The 20,508-nt window shown below is 38.2% G+C and overlaps 1 protein-coding gene across 1 annotated transcript in view; it reads right to left on the bottom strand.

Annotated features, from left to right (window-relative positions):
* Positions 1 to 16,235, bottom strand: part of LONRF2 (LON peptidase N-terminal domain and ring finger 2) — a 42,861-nt gene extending 26,626 nt beyond the window's left edge. Inside the window, exons 1-2 of the mRNA XM_059406265.1 lie at positions 15,458 to 16,235; positions 6,198 to 6,316 (exon numbers count right to left, since the gene is read on the bottom strand). Of these exons, the coding sequence (XP_059262248.1) occupies positions 6,198 to 6,316; positions 15,458 to 16,139 (801 nt within the window). The 5' untranslated portion in view covers positions 16,140 to 16,235. The remainder of the gene's footprint in view (positions 1 to 6,197; positions 6,317 to 15,457) is intronic.
* Positions 16,236 to 20,508: the final 4,273 nt, after the last annotated feature.

Raw genomic sequence — 20,508 nt, forward strand, 5'->3', positions numbered from 1 at the left:
CCCTGTAGCATTCTAGTCCTGGAGAACAGGGCAGTAACTTGGACTCCAGCGGGCAGGTGTCACCACAACAACAATGCTAGCCCTGGGAAGGAAACCCTGAGGCAGAATTCTGGGCAGCTCCATCAGCAGGGTTCAGCATTGGTTCAAGAGTATTGCGGTCCTCAATAGCAAAGCCTGCAGAAGCTCATGGTGATGACAAGGATTAAAAGAGTCCTCTGGTTCTCTTTACCCCATGGGATGAAATTCCTCTGAGGGGATTCTTCTTGCTGTTGAGCTGCTCTGGACTGGGAGATGGAGTGACAGAGGTAAAATACTTCCTACACTTTTCTTTGAGGCCATCCTTAGCTCTGGGGCTCTACAGAGTTTCTGCTGCTGCTGCTTTACTGTAGTCCAGAGCTGTTTTCATTGCTTTATAGTTGTTTATTTATTGTTTTTGTTGATTTTGTGGGGGAAATGAGTGTTGGGACCCCCCCCCCCAGTCTGCAATTTTTTTGCTGACAAATGTTCTGTTAAATGTTGATGGGGGCCTATGGATTATTTTCAGTCTTTGACTATTACGAATTAAGCTGTTATAAATATCACATTAACATCTTTTTACTTCTCTTGGGAAAATATCTAAAAGCACGATTGTTAGGTCACATTAGAAGTGTATGCTTAACTTTATTTTTTCTTAATAAGTCTTTCTTTAAAAAAAAGATTTTATTTATTTATTTGACAGAGATCACAAGTAGGCAGAGAGGCAGGCAGAGAGAGGAAGAGAAGCAGACTCCCTGCTGAGTAGAGAGCCTGATGCAGGGCTTGATCCCAAGACGCTGGGATCATGACCTGAGCCAAAGACAGAGGCTTTAACCCTCGGAGCCACCCAGACACCGCTGTATGCTTAACTTTAAAGAAACTTCCAAAACTGTCTTCCATTGTGGCTGCCCTATTTTGCATTCCCACCACATTGTATATCCTCATTCACACTTGGTATGATCCATCTTTTAAGTTTAAGCCATTTTGGTGGGTATTTAGTGGTATCTCCTTGAGGTTTTAATTTGCAATTTTCCTAGTGACTAATCATGTGGAGCCTCTTTTCATGTGTTCAGTTGATATTCCTATGTCTTGTTTAGTGAAGTATCTGTCCCTGCCCATTACTTAACTGGGTTATTTACTTTATGATTGAATTGGTAAGTGTTCTTTATATGCGCTATATATGATATATGGTTTACCAGATATATGTCTTACAAACATTTTCTCCCATTCTGTTTGCCATTTTGTCTTTGAAGCAACATCTTTTGAAGAAAGGAGTTTTCAGTTTTGATGAAGACAAATTTACCTTTTTTTTTTTTTTTTTTTTTCACAATTTGTCCTGTGTCCTGGTTAAGAAATCTTTGCTTTACAAAAAGTGTCAGAGATTTTTATGTTTTGATTCAGATATGCTATGGTTATAGACTATATGTTTAAGTCTATGCTTCATTTAGTGTTAATTTTAATATACAATATAAAGAGAGGGTTTTTTGGCAAATAGATATTCAATTGTCTCCTACTAAAATCATGAAAAATTATCCTTTCCCTGTAGAGTTATTTTTGCACTATTGTAAAAAACTAATTCACCACCTATGTGTAGGTGTATTTCTGTACCGTCTTCTGTTTTAGTAATCTAAACAGGTCTCATTACTGTAGCTTTATAGTGAGTCTTGGTATCAGGTAGTGTCTTTCCTGCAATCCATTCTTATTTGTTTAAATAGTTTTGGCTCTTCTGTCCCTTGTATTTCCATAAATGTGCGGAAATATATACAAACATAAATATATGTATGTTTTAAAGCCAATTTGTCAAAATCTGCAAAGAAAAATACGAGAATTTTAATTGGGGCTGTGTTGTTTTTATTTGGGGAATCTGTCATCTTATTAACATTGAGTCTTCTGATCCATGAACATTGTCCATATTTATACTTATTTACTGATACTTAATTTCTCTCAGCAATGTTTTGTAGTTTTCAGTATACAGATCTTGTAGGTACTTCATTAACTTTATCCCTAAATATGTCATTTTTTAAAAACTACTGTAACAGTATTATTTTTCAAATATCATTTTTATAATTGTTTCTTGTTGGTGAGTAGAATATGATTAGTTTCATTTATGCATACCACCTCATATCCTGCAAGCTTTTTGTAAATTTCTTGAGATTTCCCAGCAATTATATCAACTGTGAATAGACAGTATTACACTTTCCTCTTTCTTATTTATGTCTTTTATTTCTTTTCTTTTCTCTTTTTTAAATCTTTGTTTTTTGTTTTTGTTTTTGTTTTACCATTCTGTCTAGGACCTCCAGTACCTTATTGGTAAGTGGTAAAAGCAAACACCTTTTATTTTTCTTGGTCTTAGCAAAAAGGCATTCCATTCCCTACCATCAAGTATGATGTTTTCTGTAAGGGTTTTCATAGATAATGGTTATCAGACTGAGGAAATCCCCCATTTCTAGTTCATACAAAGTTTTTAACATGAAGGGCATTCAGTTTTATCAAGTGCTTTATCTTCTTCATTTATTGCATTTTTTTCATTCTGTCAATACATACAAATTTATTTTCAAATGAGATAATGAGAGATATCAGTTTAAATTTTTTTATATTTTTGCCTGTTATTTTTTAATCATAATAATGCTTTTCTCATAAAATAAGTGTTACTTCTTTTTCTGTTTTCCAGAAGAGTCTTGGAAGGACTGACATTGTTTCGTCCTTAAATGTGTGATAGAATTCACCAGTAATTCCATCTGGTCATGATATCTTGTTGGGGGGCGGTGGTTAACTACAACTTAGAGTGATAAGTTTACTGAGGTTCTCTATTTCTTCTTGAATGAATACTGGTAGTTTGTATCTTTCAAGGATTTTGTTAATTCTAGGTTGTTGAATGTATTGGTATAAAGTTGTTCATAAAATTGTTCCTTTTTTTTACTCTTTTAAGGTCTGTGGGATCTTTAGTGATAGCTCCTCTTATTTCTGATATTAGTAATCTGTATCTTTTCTCTTTTTTCCTGATTAATCTGAAGTATATCAATTTCACTGATCATTTCAAAACAATAGGTTTTGTTTCATTGGCCTTTCTTTATTGTTTTTCTGTTTTCTATTTATTGACTCTTAGCTCTTCTATTTCTTTCTTTCTACTTTTATTTTAATTTGCTCTTCTTTTCTTAGTTTTTTAAGGAGGAAACAGATCACTCTTTTGAGACCTTACTTATTTAATCATTTACAATTGTTATAAATTTCCCTCAAAGAATTGCTTAGCTGCATATGACTAATTAGATGTAATGTGCCTTTATTATCAATGATTTCAAACAGTCCCTAGTTTCCTTTGTGATTTCTTCTTTATTCCATGGATTGTTTAGAGGTAATCTGATTAAAACAGGTATCTAAGGATTTCCTGAATATTTTATTGTCATCAGTTACTCTTTTCATTCTATTATCAGAAAGCATACTCTTCAAGATTTCAATAATTTGAAATATGTTGAGACTTATTTTACCAGCATAGGACTTTATGAGCATTAAAAAGCACAGGTATGGGCGCCTGGGTGGCTCAGCTGGTTAAGCAGCTGCCTCCGGCTCAGGTCATGATCCCGGAATCCTGGGATCAAGTCCTACATGCGGTTCCCAGCTCCACGGGGAGTCTGCTTCTTCCTCTGACCTTCTCCCTCTCATGCTCTCTCTCACTGTCTCTCTCTCAAATAAATAAATAAAATTTTAAAATAAAATAAAAAGCACAGGTATGCTTACCCATTTGGATAAGATCAAACTTACCACATGCCTACTTGTATTTCTCATATGGGCAAATATTTTGTTAGTACTGGTTTATCTCCATTTGCACCAAAAGCTTTGAATCAGTATCAGCCATGATGGATGGCTTGAAAGGACAGTTTTTGCCTAGATAAAACACATTGGTATAGGAGTCTCCAACTGAAAACTCAAAGTTGGTTCTACAAGTGCTTCCGTCATCTCAACCACAGTTAAACACTTCATCCTTCCCTCAGTCCTTTCAACTTACTTTCTTTCCAAAGTCACTTCTGCCCTAATCCTTTAGGTATAGTATTAACCTGGAAACAAATTTCTATCCTTCATTATCTTAAGTTGATTTACTAGGGTATACTTCTATTAACGTTGTTTTTCACTAGGCACTTACCAAGAATTGAGGTCCACAGATTTGCAATAAACCCTAAAGGCATAATCCAAATCACCAAAACTAGTAACTCTTTTTCTGGCTCTCTTACAGTTAAAATTACCTATGTAACTTTGTAATATCTAAGTCTATCTTTCACCACAGAGACACTGCCAAGTTTTTAGCTCAAAGAATCAATACTGTGGAGAAGAAACAAGCTTCACAGGACAATACAGGTCTACTGTCAGTCAGAAATACTAAACTTATAATTCATAACAATTAAGGCTCAATCATTACTGACAGAAATTAACTCAGAAGATTAGTAGATCAAGGAACAGGAGAAAAGTTATCAGAAAAAGGAGGAGAAAGTGTTTTTAGTGAAGCAAGCAAGCAAAAAAACAGATTTCTGGGCTTAGTCCAACAAACATTTGTTTCCCATTCTTGGGCTAATCCCCAATTCCAATTTAACACTCAATCTAAGCTGAAAACATTTTGTTTTAAAGAGGGGAAGTTTGGATAGAAGGAAGGAAAGAAGGGCATCTTTTCTATTAAGATGAGTTAATGCCTCTTCAATGTTTCTAAAACAAAAAAAAGTAATACAGAGGAACAAAGTATTTTTACGTACTAGCTAATACAGCATGTGATCCACGTTAATTTCATTACGAGTTCCTTAAAACCTTAAAATCTCTTTTGGGTTTTATAAATCCAGAGATTCATGAAAAAGCTACAACTATCATTGTTTATCTTTTTAATCCTCAGTGACAACTTAAACTATATATATATATATTTTAAGATTTTATTTATTTATTTGACACAGAGAGAGATCACAAGTAGGCAGAGAGGCAGGTGGAGAGAGAGAGGGAAGCAGGCTCCCTGATGAACAGAGAGCCCAATGTGAGGCTCGATCCCAGGACCTGAGCTGAAGGCAGAGGCTTAACCCATTGAGCCACCCAAACACCTCTCAGCTATCATTTTTATATTAACAAAGTTTATTTTGTGTCATCACAGAAAGCAATATTAGACCTTTCCCACATAGGCTAAAATTATCCCAAAATACATACAAAACACTTACCTTTCACTAACAACATATATATGTTCCATGCATATTAGGGCCCAACTGTTAATCATGATTATTATAGGAACTTACTAAAGTGTAATTTTAAGCATTTCCCCTTTACTCACAAATTTATCTAATTTTATCATTGTGTTTATATCTTCACTTATTAAAAAGTCATATTATTCAGCTAAATATCTCCTAAAAGTAATCAAAGTATTTTTCTTTTTAAATTATTGTGTTATGTTAGTCACCATACAGTACATCATTAGTTTTTGATGTTGTGTTCCAAGATTCATTGTTTACATATGATACTCAGTGCTCCATGCAATATGTGCCTTCCTTAATACCCACCACATGCTCACTCATCCCCCGTCCTCCTCCCCTCTAAAACCCTCGGTTTGTTTCTAAGAGTCCACAGTCTCTCATGGTTCATCTCTCTCTCTGATGCCCCCTCCTTCACTTTTCTTGTCCTTCTTCTAATGTCCTCCATGTTATTCCTTATGTTCCACTAGTAAGTGAAACCATATGATTATTGACTTTCTCTGCTTGACTTATTTCACTCAGCATAATTTCCTCCAGTCCCATCCATGTTGATACAAAAGTTGGGCATTCATCCTTTCTGATGGCTGAGTAACAGTCCATTGTGTGTATGGACCACATCTTCTTTAACCATTCGTCTGTTGAAGGACATCTTGGATCTCTCCACAGTTTGGCTATTGTGGCTATTGCTGCTATGAACACTGGGGTGCATATGGCCCTTCATTTCACTACCTCTGTATCTTTGGGGTAAATACCCAGTAGCGTTTCTTAACTAAATCCATTTCGGAGACTTTTTGGTCTTTTAAACTGAGTTGGCTTATTACGAAGTGGATTGCTACATTTAGACTACTATCATGAAGGAAATGAACATTGTGTGTAGGTACTTAATCACAATCACTAGCTTATTCTTAAGAAAATCCCATAAAATTACATTTATTATCTCCAAAGCCAACAAATACCTTAGTCAAATACCTTAGTTAAGAGAGGTTCATTCTGACAAACTGCATTGGCATCCTGGAGAGCCTGCTCGTAGTTCTTCATGGTTAAATATAACTCTGCTCGCAGCAGCAATAACGAATTATCTCTAGGAGCTGAAAGACATGGGCAATAGAAAAAAATTAAAATGACTACATTTAAAAATAAATCTTTAGGTCACTAAAAAGTATTAAATTAAATTGGAAAATAAACATAAAGGCAAAATAAATCTTTCCTCCCTCAAATCATATGTGGTTGGTTTAATAGCTTGGTAAGTATACTTTACATAGCTTCTCTCAGGAAAACAGAAAGCGTATCAACAAGACTTCAAAATGCACCAAGAAATACAGACTGCCGAAAACACACTAGGCATAGCATAATCTACAATAATTAGTAAATGCTGAATCATCTTAATGCTATAACTAGGCCTTAAAAATGAAGAGTTAAAATAACTTTCTTGAGGGGTGCCTAGGTGGCTCAAAGGGTTACACATCTGCCTTCAGTTCAGGTCATGACCCCAGCGTCCTGGGATTAAGCTCTGCATCAGGCTCTTTGCTAAGTGAGGAGCCTGCTTCTCCCTCTCCCTTTGTTTGCTTGTGCTCTCTCTGTTAAATAAATAAATAAAATCTTTAATAAATAAATTTCTTGAAAGTACACAAGGAAATTCATACTCAAGAAACAAAAACGCATAATTTGTTTTCTTCTACAACTGCACGGATGTGGACTTACCATCATAATTGTATCTACAGTACGTCCTCTTAAGTGAGAAAAGAAGGGGAAAAAAAACTTTCTCAAACAGAAGAAAGCTTGAAAACTGCTCGTATGAGACTATGGGGAAACACCTACCTACACAGAAGTCAAGAGTGACTGTGAGCTGATGTATGGTACATGAAGTCCTTGATTTGGCAAGGTACAATGGGAAAGTGACAAAGCCAGAGCTCATGAAAGGAGAACCATCACAGCCATTTTCATACTGATGGACCTGGTTCAGTCTACCTATACTCATCACAGCATCTTTGTTATAGAGCAACAGCATGCATTTTAATTGACAATAAATATTCTAAGTACCTAATGTGTTCTCATTTCTCTACCTAATACCTGTTTCAGTTTGCTCCAAATCCTAGACCCTGACGCTCAATCAAACTAGGCACTTGTTACTTTCCAAATGCCACCATGTCTCCTCTTAGTTTATGCAGGTAAGTGAGCAAGTGTGCATAACAAACTCATGCAAAAGGATATTATATCAAGACATGGTGGGACTACTTATGACTGTGTTATTGCTACATATGTGTGATATAAGATCTGACAAGGAAAAAAAGTGGAAAAAGAGGAAAGAAATGGCAGAAATGGAGAATCTAGCAAGAAAAGTTGAATCTTTTAAAATAACATTGACTGGTTAGAGTAAAGATCAACAACTTTTTTTCTGCAAAAAGCCAAACAGTAAGTATTTTAGGTTTTGTAGGCCAGGAAGAAACTTAAGGCTATTGTACACGTACTTATATAACAAAAGAGAAAACAAATTTTCACACAAAATTTTTTATTGACAAAATTTAAAAATAACAGTAATAATTTAGTACTTTTTTGTTAACATTGGTCTACTAATTAGAAGAATGGAATTCTTTGGGAGAAGGGACATTTCCTTAAATTTCAAAGTTGGTGTTCCCTATAATCAAAATAAATTGAAAATGTTCATGTGTTGGTTATGATCTCTAATGAGATTTTATGTTTTTCATCTTAGAACATGAAATATGGATGTCAATCTACAAGCATATGGTTTTAAAATGAGCATTTTGTTGCTTAGAAGTTCTTTATAGAATTCTATTAGATTCTTCTCAGATTTATCTCTGGAGTATGTCATTATACAGTAAATATAATTACAGATTAATCATTTCCAACTGAAGACTAAGTGAAAGTTCCTCAAATGCACAATTAAATTTACTTTCAAATACAGAAATAACCTGTAGAGATTTTGGAAATCTCAAAAAAAAAAAAAAAAAAGCCTGCTAGAACTATAGTTCGAACTTAAATACTCATGCTGCAAATGGGGTGAGACTGAAGATCTCTCACTTTGTTCCCACTTTGCCAGAGTTCATTCTCTATACTCTTCTAAACAACCATATTATGCGCATGGCATGCTCTGGCATGTTAGGTTTTATTTCTTGCATTTCTTTTTACTTCCACATTGCTGTAACAGTGGTGATAGCAGACATTTTTCTCTTATTCTTGAATTTAAAAAAGGACACGTGGAATGTTTTAACATAAATTATGTTTACTGTAAGCTCCTGACAGAGAATATTCATCAAATTAGTTACATTTTTTTCTATTCTACGAAAGCATTGTAACAGTATGTGAGAGGTTCCTTGGGAGTGTATCTCCTTAAATCTGTCTTTATAGTGAATTACATTGAATAATTTGTCTAATACTGAAATTTATTAAATCCCTTAAATTCTTGGGATGAGCTCATCTTGACCTTCGGTCTTACTGTATGGCTGGATTCAAATACTAAGAAATTTAATTAAGATTTTGGCAACTCATGTACATACGTTAAGACTAGCCTATAAATTTTCCCTTAAGCTTTACTTGATTATAGTATCAAAACTACATTAATCTTACAAAATTAAATGCAAAATATCCCATATCTCTCTATGATCTGAAATAAGATGAAAGTTAATCTTCCTTGACAGTTTGTGAAAACTTGCTTGACCAGTGTCTTTTTCAAGAGAAAAGCCCTGAGTAACACTTCTATTTTGTTTATGATTATTGGTCAGTGTCAGGTTTTTACTTCTTCTTGGGTCAATTATGATAATTTATAGTTTCCTCAAAATTGTCCTTTTCACATAGACTTTAAAATCTGATATATTCTTTTATAACTGCAACTATGCTTTTTCTTCATCACATTTGCCAAACATTTCTTTTATTGGTCTTTGTAACCAATTTCTGACTTCTTAGCCAACTCAATTTTTTTTTGCTTTTTGTTTCACTCATGTTTTCTGCATTATTTCTTTGCTTACATTTATGTTAGCTTACTTGATCTTGACAAAATTTTTGGAGTTAAAAACACTCCTCATTTACCTTTATTTTTAACCATTCTTTTCTAATGAATACATTTAAACCTCTACTCTGACACTTTTTTAAATAAAGATTTTATTTATTTACTTGATACAGAGAGAGAGAGAGAGAGAGATCCCAAGTAGGCAGAGAGGCAGGCAGAGAGAGACAGTGAAGCAGGCTCCCTGAGCAGAAAGCCTGATGCAGGGCTTGATCCCAGGACCCTGAGATCATGACCTGAGACGAAGACAGAGGCTTAAGCGACTGAGCAACGCAGGTGCCCCTCTACTCCTCACATTCTAAAGTCTCTTTTTACTCAAGTCCAAAACAATCACTTCCCATCCAGGGAATCAAACCATTTTCTTTGTTGACTTCCACCATTTGGCAATCCATTTATGAAGCTAGAACTTCATAATTTAATCTTTTAAAACATTTCAAATCAATCTCTGTACATTTCCTAAGCATTAAGCCTTAAGTTTAATAAAACTGAGGGAATTTTTGGAGGAATCACAAAAAATAAGGAAAAGGAAAAGCAACTTAAAATTCTTTGTGTGGAGACAGCTTATGGAAGAAAACTGCATGTGCACACCTTCCAAGAAACTGACAAAAATATCCGAACAGTTGATCAGTTATCCCCTGTATGAGGAAAGGAGTCAACAAGAGTACGGTTTGAGAGCCAGGCTTTGTAAGGCAAAGAAGAGAAAGTCTACTCTCTACATTTGTGTTTAAGGTTAATCAAAGAATGTTCTCCAACTGCAACCCAGGGTCATCATCATGCTGGGATCTAGAGTTACCACCCTAAGATGTGTCAAATGAGTAGGCAGTGATGAGAAGGAGAGAACTCCACAAGTGTTATTTAGGAAGAGTTGAATGAATTGATACACAAAGCAATGACAGCTAAGTAGTGGTCGTGGTGAATAGAAAGAATAAACGGCAGTACTCCTCATGGGTTGTTCAAAATGATGTAGGACTTACAAAGTCAAGGCTACAAATCTTAAGTGTGTATCTTGAACTTTTATATACATATACACCTGAGTGATCACTATCCAGATCAGGGCCTAAGAAGCCTCCTTTGCATACTTTCCAAGGTGGTACACCTTTCCTAAAGGTAACCACCATTCTGACTTCTATCACCATGGATTACTTTCACCTGCTTCTAAACTTATACACAAGGTTATATGAATAGAATGTACTCTTCTGTATCTGTCACTATCATTTTCTGAGATTCCTCCATATTGCTGTATGTCTGTTTCTTTAAAAAAAGACTGCTGCATAATGCACTGTATGACTTGATTTATATACTCATTCTACTGGTGGGTTGTTATCGAAATATTTTTGGCATATATTTATGTGTATATATATATGTGTGTGTGTGTGTGTGCGTGTGTATATATATCTGCCATGAAGATTCTTACAGATGTCTTTTGTTGGCATAAGCATTAATTTCTACTTGGCACATACTAAAAAATGGAAATACTGTGCCAGAAGTTATGTTTATGTTTATCTTTAGTAGGCACTCCCAAACATACTTAACTTGCACCAGTTTTCATTCCACCAGCAATGTAAGAGTTTCGATTGCTTCCAATACTAGATACAGTTACTCTTTTTCATTTTCAGGTATGATTTAAATCTGCATTTGGTAAGTAATTACATTGGTCACCCTTCCATATACTTATTGCCCATTTTGATATCTAGTTTTACAAAGCACCTGTTCAACTCTGCCTATTAGACAGACTTCCTTTTTTGCTCTTGAAGTACACACATTCTTTACAGTATTCTGAAACGACATTCTCATTTAGATACATATTACAAATACCCATCACCTTTTTACTCTTTTCGGAAGTCTCTGAGGAACAGAAATTATTCATTTTAATTAAATCAAATTTATCTATCTTTTCCTATATGGTTATGATTTTTGTGTCTTAAAAAGTATCACCTACCCTAAGTTTATGAAAATATTCTATGATTTCTTTTAGATAATCTGATTATAATTTCCATGTGTGATGTGCAATGAGCATCTAGGTTCATTTTTTCCCAAATGGATAAGCAACAGACTAAGACTATTTTTTTAAAAATTTTTTAAAAGATTTTATTTATTCATTTGACAGACAGAGATCACAAGTAGGCAGAGAGGCAGGCAGAGAGAAAGGAGGAAGAAGGCTCTCTTCAGAGCCAAGAGCCTGACGGGGGGCTCAATCCCAAGACCCCGGGACCATGACCTGAGCCAAAGGCAGAGGCTCCAACCCACTGAGCCACCCAGGCACCCCTCTTTTCTATCTATCTATACTTGGGCCAATACAACTCTGTGCTAATTTCTGTAGCTGTATTATACTAAGCCTCTGTATCTTACAGTGTCAGTTCTCCAGCTTATTTTTTTCCTCATTATTGCCTTGGCCATTCATCAATTTCCACCCAAACCATGAGCTGAGATTTTGACTGAGAATTCACTGAATCTGTGGTTCAATATGCACAAAACTGACGTCTTTCACTTATTTAATTTCTCGAAATAAGTTCTTGAACAACTTTCAGGTATTTCAAGATCTACTCTGATGATTTTTTTGATTACATAATTACATAAGTGGATTTTCTATTCTTTTTTTTTTACTAAGTATATATAATTACCACTGATCTTTCTGTATTGCCTTCTAGTCAACAATCTTGATAATCCACTTATAATTTCTAAGAGTTCAAATGTTCCTCTGAAGTACCAATGTACTCCAACATGTCATCTACAAATAATGTTTTATTTTTCCAATCTCAATATCTTTTTTCTCCTCGTTGCACCAGCTAGAATCTTAACACAATGCAAAATGGCAGCGATGGCAGCAAACACCATTGTCACCTTTTCCTTCAGTGGGAAAACAGTCAGTATTTCATCATTATGAGGTTGCTTAAGACTTTTTTAAATGTAAATTCAATTTAGTTAACATACAGTGTATTATTAGTTTTAGGGGTAGAATTTAGTTATTCATCAGCTGCATATATTACACATATCAAGTGCTATCCTTAAGGCCTATCACTCAACTATCCCTTCCCCCACCCGCCTCCCCTCCAACAACCCTGTTTGTTTCCTAGAGTTAAGAGTCTCTGATTGTTTGCCTCTCTCTCCATTTTTATCTTATTTTACTTTCCCTTCCTTTCCCCTATATTCATCTGTTGGCTTCTTATATTCCATATATGAGTGAAATCATATGGTATTTGACTTTCTCTGACTTATTTCACTTAGCATAATACCATTTCCATCCATGTCATTTGAGATGGCAAGATTTCGTTCTTTCTGATGGCTGAGGAATATTCCATTTCATATATATACATCTTTATCCATTCACCTGTCAATGGACATGTGGGCTCTTTCCATAGTTTGGTTATTGTAGACATTGCTGCTATGAACAGTGGGGTCCATGTGCTCTTTCAAATTACTATTTTTGTATCCTCTGGCTAAATACCCAGTAGTGCAATTGCTGGGTCATAGGGAAACTATATTTTCAAAGTTTTGAGGCAACTCCTACTGTTTTCCAGAGTGGTTGCACCAGCTTGCATTCCAACCAACAATGTAAGAGGGTCCCCTTTCTCCACATCCTCGCCAACATCGGTTGTTTCCTTAGTTGTTAATTTTAGCCATTCTCACAACTGTGTGGTATATCTCATTGTTTTGATTTGTATTTCCCTGCTACAGATTCTTGTAGATATTCCTTAATATATTAAGACGGTCCCCCTGTATTCCTACTTTCCTAAAAGATGTTAACACAGGTCATATGATTTTTCTTTATTCTATAGATGTATGAATTACATTGGCAGATATACAAGGATTAAATGAAAACTTTATTTGATTATGATGTGTTTTAAGTGTACCACTGGATTCAGTCTGCTAATATTTTGCTTCCCAAAGGTAACCATTGCCCTTACTTATAATATGCTATAGTAATTTTCCCTGTTTGGATTTTCAAATAGAAATAGACAGTAGAAATGCTTTTGAGTCTGGCTTCTTTCACCCAACATTGTGTTTGTGATTTCTTCACATTGTAGTGTGCAACTGTAGCTGGTTTACTTTCTTTCTGTATAGTATTTCAAAAGACATCATAATATAGTCCCTTACTGCATTCTTATTGGCCATTTGGGTTGCTTCCCCTTCAGGGCTATCTCTACTTAAGGATATACACTCTTGCACATTCTTGTACATTCTTTCAGTGCACATACATGCAAACCTTACTGAAACTGCTCAAAGGACCTATCTAACATTTCAAATACTACCAAACAATTTTCCAGGTGTATAATTTGCAGACCATCCGTAGCATATGATAGTTCTCATTTTCTCCATCATCTCCAACAGTTGATATTGTGATCTTCTACATTTCCAGCAGCTGTTTTCTTTGTAATCTTTAAGATTTATTTATTTTAGAGAGAGCATGAGCAGGGGGAGGGGCAGATGGGGAGAAGGGGAGAGAGAGAGAGACAGAGAGAAGCAGACTCCCCACTGAGCAGGGAGCCTGCCACTGGGTATGATCTCAGGACTCTGAGATCCTGACCTGAGCCAAAATCAAGAGTCAGCCATTTAACTGACTTGGTCACCCAGGAACCCCAACAACTGTTTTTAAAAATTCTATACTTCTATTGTCTAAGACAGTAGCCACTAGCTACTAGTGTGGCTAGCAGGCAACAGAAATGGGGCTGGAGCAACAGGGTAACAGAGATATTTACTTTTTAATTTCAACTAATTTAAATTTAAATTTAAAAGCTGAAACTTTGAATTTGGAACAATTTCAGTATGACAATCCACTTTTTCAACTCTAAATTCTATGAAACTAAAATATAAAGGAAGTATTTCTGATGAAAATTATGTATCCAAATTGGGGTAGGCAGCACATGTAAAATACACAATGCATTTGAAAGTTTTTTTAAGTAAAATCTCCATTTTTTTTTTAACATTGAAGGTATGTTGAAATAATATTCTGGATGTATATGTTTTAAAAATATTAAGATAAATCTCATCTGCTTCTATTCACTTTTTACATGTGGCTAAAAGGAAATTTAAAACTACATTATGTGGCTTACACAGTATTTCCACTGGATAGTGCTGCTCCATGCTACATATACATAAACAAGATAGATGAAAATTCAAAAATAATCAGCCTGCTAAGTGTGGATATATTGGCTGCAAAAACAGTACAGAATACTTGTTATATAACGCAATTTCATTGCTGTACTTCAACAAAGAATCCCCCAGTTTAAACACAGGTGCACCCGCTAAAAGGGAAAACCTTAACTCTAAATTTAAATTTAAAATAATTTAAATAAGGGGCGCCTGGGTGGCTCAGTGGGTTAAGCCGCTGCCTTCGGCTCAGGTCGTGATCTCAGAGTCCTGGGATCGAGTCCCGCATCGGGCTCTCTGCTCGGCAGAGAGCCTGCTTCCCTCTCTCTCTCTCTGGCTGCCTCTCTGTCTACTTGTGATTTCTCTCTGTCAAATTAATAAATAAAATCTTTAAAAAAATAATAATAATAATTTAAATAATTTAAAATAATAATTTAAAATAATTTAAATAATAATTTAAAATAAAATGCATAATGGCTACTACAGCACACAAGATTTTTAGTAACAAAAAATTAAACCAATTCTTCTTGGCTAGTGGTTTAAATCACATACAACCTGTAGCAACCTGGTCTTTTAAACTACACATTCTTAACAGGTGGGGGGAGGGGACAAAGAGCCTGGTGGTGGTCGCAGATTTTATTTTTAAAAAATTAAACAGAGACACCAGTTAATACAACTATCTAATAAGCTAATCACCTCATAACAACATCTAATGCACTTTGAGAGAGAATGTGCAAGTAATAAAAGCAGAAGGGGATCCTTCCTGAATTCTTTAGCTGAAACCCCCAGAGCAAATCCTCATCACCAAGGCCCTCCGTTTGTGCGCCTCGACGGTGTTAGTTATTTGCATTTTCCTGCGGGACAAATAAAAATACTTGATCATCCTCTCACTTCTAGACAGCTCAGATGGGAGTGAAAGGCAGGCTTGGCCTCGCAGGTTCTGCCAAAGACAGGACTACGGAGGCCCAGCTGGCCTCTGACACCAGCCACCCCGGTTGCTGTCTGACCTTACCATCTTCGGAAGAAAACAGCCCCTAAGCCTAAACAAACCTCTCCATGTCCACCTCTGCTACTCGACAGGTGGGCAAGGCTGGCGGGCCAGCTCCCAAGGCCGACTTACCCAGATCCAGAGCCTGGTCGCTCCTGAGCAGCGCGGCCTCGGGCTGCTGCTGGCGCTGCAGAGTCCGCGCCTGGCCCGCCAGCCTGCGCACACGACACTCGGCCGGGAAGCACTTCTCCAGCAGGCCATTCAGCACCACGTTGACTCGCCGGGCCTGCGGCCGGGCCGCCCCCGACTCCACGCAGCGCTTGCACACCGTTAGCCCGCACGGTAGGGTCACCGGCTTATGGAGCAGCCGCTGGCAGCGCGGACAGCCCAGCAGGTCACGGGGCGCGACGGGCGCAGAGGCCGGGTGCTCCTCACGAGGCTCCTCGGGGGCGCGGCCCGGCCTCCCATCCTGCAGCCGCCACTCGCGCCGGCCCAGGGCGCACGCGAGGCTGCCCACCAGCTCCCCTAGCTCCTCGGGCCGCAGCGCCCCGAGCCGCGCGGCGCCACGGAACGCGCCCAGGGCCTCGGGTAAACGGCGCGCGCGAGCCAGCGCGTCCCCCAGCCGCAGGCACAGGCCGCGGTCGGGCTGCGCCAGCCCGGCCAGCATCGAGCGAAAGAGCTCCGCTGCCATTTCATACTCTCCGGCGCGGAAGGCCTCGTCGCCCTTCTCCAAGCGCTTGGCGAACGGCTCCCCGCAGTCGCAGCCGGGGCACTGCGGCGGGGGCGGCGGCGGCGGGACCGGTTCGGGACTCATAGCTGCGAGGCTGCGGCGCTGTAGGCCGGGACGGAAGAAGCCTAGGCGAGAGGATGCTCCGCTGCCTGGGGCCGGGCGGCGGGACCGCGGCCGCCGCCTTCGCAGAAAGCCACGCGCGTCTGGGGGCGGCCGCTCGCGGCCGCGGCTACCACTGGCGGAGGCGGGCGCAAGGCTGGGGCGGTGTCCCCCGCGCGGCGTGGGAGGCCAGTCCCGCAGGGCCACGACCCCACCCGGGCGGGGGCAGGGCAGACACAGCCCGAGTCCCCGCGCAATCCGAGCGCCCTCCTCGCCACGCTCGCTTATGTAACCCAGGCCGCCTGTGAGAACGTGGCGACCCCCGCCCCACGTCCGCGTCGCCTGGAAACGCTCTCCCTCCTGGTCCCAGGGCGGCCGGGCGCGCGTGTGCGTGCGCGTTCGCCTACACGTGCCCTTCGCCGCGCGCTCTCTTCCCGCCGCCGCGGCCGCGCCCGGAACAGGTGTCGGGTGCCGGCCCCGCGCCCAGCTCTCCTTTAGCCGAGGCAGTTACAAAGCACGTCACGAATTTGGTTCAGGAAACTCTCTTAGGTGACAGGAGAGCCTGAATGGGCACTGAACAGATCTCCAGCAAGCTTCCTAATGGAACTCTAAATTTTGCGCCGGACATTTTAGGATTGGAATTTAGAACAGTAGTTTTTGTTTTGTTTTTTTTTTTAAGATTTTCTTTATTTATTTGACAGACAGAGGTCACAAACAGAGGTCACAAGTAGGCAGAGAGGGAGGAAGGGAAGCAGACTCCCTGCTGATCAGAGAGCCAGATGTGGGGCTCGATCCTAGGACCCTGGGATCATGACCTGGGCCGAAGGCAGAGGCTTTAACCCACTGAGCCACCCAGGCACCCCTAGAACAGTAGTTTTAATAGAGAGCCTAAAGAAATCCTGTGCTAGGTGCTGGGAGGAGGAGTCTGAGAAATGGCAATTGTACTGCGCCCTAGATTTAGAAAAGCAGAAATAGGATTTTTAAAAATGTCTCCTGACTTGGAGTACTGCAGACAGAAGTTGCTGGAAAGAAGGAGTTAAAAGCTAGATTGGTGTATGAGCAATGGTGTCCTGTCTGTGCTCATTACCCAGCTTTTAGAATTCCTCACTAGACCTGGCCTATTGTTTCTCTATTGTTCCACCGTATATATTCTATTTATTTGAATGCAATTAAATGCAATATGCCAAAATCTGTATGTTCGTTATGTCAAGTCGAAATTTCTTTATTCTAAATTTGTGAGGCTTAACATTAAAGCTAGTGACTAAGAAAATATAAAATACCTTAATCAAATCTGGTTGAGGGGAAGGGGAAATGCCTCCTCCTTAGGTGAAGAGAGAAAAATTAGACTATTTTACAAAGGGAAAAAAGAGACAATTTTGGCCAACCTTCTAGTCCTATAATCAATGCAGGGTACATCCCACGACTTCCCAGCCCCTTCCATGAATGATTTCCAAGGTCACAGCGCGCGAAGGTCTCTATTTTGACCAATAACAGTTACAGTAAAGTAGGTTTTGATGTGTTTCTCATTACTGAATTATTCCAAACTCTCTTTTTAATCACTTTTGAGTTTTTAAATCTACTTTTATACAGTAACAATTCATTTACTTGAAGGTTGCTTATTTAACAAATTCACAACCAGCAACAGAAAGCTAGGAGAAAAAAGCTGAGAAGTTAGTACTACAAAGACCATACGCTAAAGATTAACACATCTTTCCATTTAAGTCTGCTCTGATTTGTCTCAGTGATGTTTTGTAGTTTTCAGTGTACAGATCTTATACTTTTTTTCACACTTATCCTTAAAATTTTCATAATTTTTGTAATAGTGTAAATAGCATTGTTTTTTAAATTTCAATTTCTGCTTGTTGCTAGTATATAGAATCCAATTATTCATTCCATAGGTTACTTAGAGGTATGTTACTTAGTTTACAAATATTTGAGATTTTTTAGGTAGTTTTCTATTATTGATTCCCATTTTCAATCCACTGTGGTCAGAGAACATACTTTCTATGACTTGACTATGCTTAAAATTTACTGAGACTTGTTTTATCGTTCAACTGTGTAATATATTAGTAAATTGTCCAAATGCACTTGGAAAGAATGTGTATTCTGTTGCTGGGTGGAATGTTCTATATATGTTAATCAGTTGGTTGGTAATACTGGTCAAGTCTTCTACTTCCTTACTGATGGTCAGTATATATGTTTTACTGATTGTTGGGAGAAGGATATTGAAATTTCCAACCATAATTATGAATTTATTTCACCTTACGGTTTTATCAGTTTTTGCTTCATATATTTTGAAGAATCAGTATTAAGATGTCAATTCTCCCTAAATTGATTTATGAATTCAAATCTATCTCAACCAAAATCCCAGCAAGCAGGAACTTCTGCTCTGACCTCAATTCTAGGAGGAAGGACTATTTGGCAAAGTGGGAGTGATGTGAACTTGCAAGAAATTCTTTGTTAGAGTGAATTACAGACAAGGAAAAAGAAAGTAGTATTATTTAGCATGTACCTTAAGTCTTAAAAAGAATATTTCATAATTTCCAAGGAAAAGATAATCATGAATTATGATGAAACTTTATAACAGAAAGAAGACTCGTAAACATTAATTTCTGCCAGTGTATTATTGTTATTATTTTTTCAGTGTTCCAAGATTCATTATTTATGCACTACACCCAGTGCTCCATGCAATACTTGCCCTCTTTAATACCCACTACCAGGCTCACCTATCCCCCTACCCACCTCCCCTCTAAAACCCTCAGTTTGTTTCTCAGAGTCCACAGTCTCTCATGCTTCATCTGCCCCTCCGATTTCCCCCAACTCACTTTTCCTTTCCTTCTGATGTTCTTCCTTATGCTCCACAAGAAAATGAAACCATATAATTGACTCTTTCTGCTTCACGTACGTATTTCACTCAGCATAATCTCTTCTAGTCCCGTCTATGTTGATGCAAAAGCTGGGTATTTCTGATGGAGGTGTAATATTCCATTGTATATATGGACATTATCTTCTTTATCCATTCTTCTGTTGAAGGACATCTTGGCTCTTTCCCACAGTTTGGCGACTGTGGCCATTGCTGCTATGAACATTGGGGTACAGATGGCCCTTCTTTTCACTACATCTGTATCTTTGGGGTAAATATCCAGTAGTTCAATTACAGTCTCATAGGGAAGCTCTATTTTTAATTTCTTTTTTTTTTTTTTAAAGATTTTATTTCTTTATTTGACAGACAGAGATCACAAGCAGACAGAGAGGCAGGCAGAGAGAGAGGGGAGGAAGCAGGCTCCCCGCTGAGCAGAGAGCCCGACGCGGGGCTCGATCCCAAGACCCTGGGATCATGACCTGAGCCGAAGGCAGCGGCTTAACCCACTGAGCCACCCAGGCACCCCTCTATTTTTAATTTCTTAATGAATCTCCACACTCTTTTCCAAAGTGGCTGCACCAACTTGCATTCCCACCAACAGTGTAAGAGGGTTCCCTTTTCTCCCTATCCTCTCCAACACTTGTTGTTTACTGTCTTGTTAATTTTGTCTGCCAATGTATTGTTAATTGAGGTCACAGTGGCAGTGGGAATTGAGGGTCGGTTCAGATTACACCCAACTTCACATGATGTTTTAGACTGTAGCTTTCATTTTGAGTGAAGCGGAATGCCATTGGAGGGTTTTAAGCAGAGAGCTGACATGATTTGACTTACATTTGAAAATGTTCACACTTGTTGTTATGTTAACCTATAGCAGGTTATTGTACAACCTCAATAATAACATAAGAAACTTATACTTCCACTCTCCATCCCACCTTTTGTGCTATTCTGTCCTAGATTTTTTTTCTGGGAAAAAAAAAAAAAAACCTTCATTTTGCCTTTCATTATTTTTAGTGATCACAGAATTCTAAGTAGAATTACTTTCTTTCAGCAATTTTAAAATGTTTTCCATTGCTCTGGCTTACATAGTTTCTGATAAGAAATCTATGATTATTCTTTGTTCCTCTTTAGGTAAGACGTCTTTTTTTTCTTTTGATCACTCTTAAGGTTTTCTGCTTAACACTGTTTTCAGGAATTTGATGTGTCTTACTGTGTTTTTTGGAGGGTAGTTATTTTCCCTTTTTGGGTTCATTGAGCTTCTTAGACTCAATGAATGTATATAGTTTAGATCAAATTGGGAAATTAGGGAGCCATTATTCCTTCAAATATATGTTTCTGTCCCTCCTTTTCTCCTTCTAGTAGTTCAAGTACAGTAGAGTACTTGATATTATCCCCATAGGTCACTGAGGCCCTGTTCATTTATTTTCAGTCTTTTATATCCCTGTGCTTCCTTTTGGATAGTTTTTTGGATACTCTATATGCATTTTGGATACT

Source organism: Mustela nigripes, chromosome 7 (assembly GCF_022355385.1).
Source record: "Mustela nigripes isolate SB6536 chromosome 7, MUSNIG.SB6536, whole genome shotgun sequence".
NCBI classification, from domain to species: domain Eukaryota; kingdom Metazoa; phylum Chordata; class Mammalia; order Carnivora; family Mustelidae; genus Mustela; species Mustela nigripes.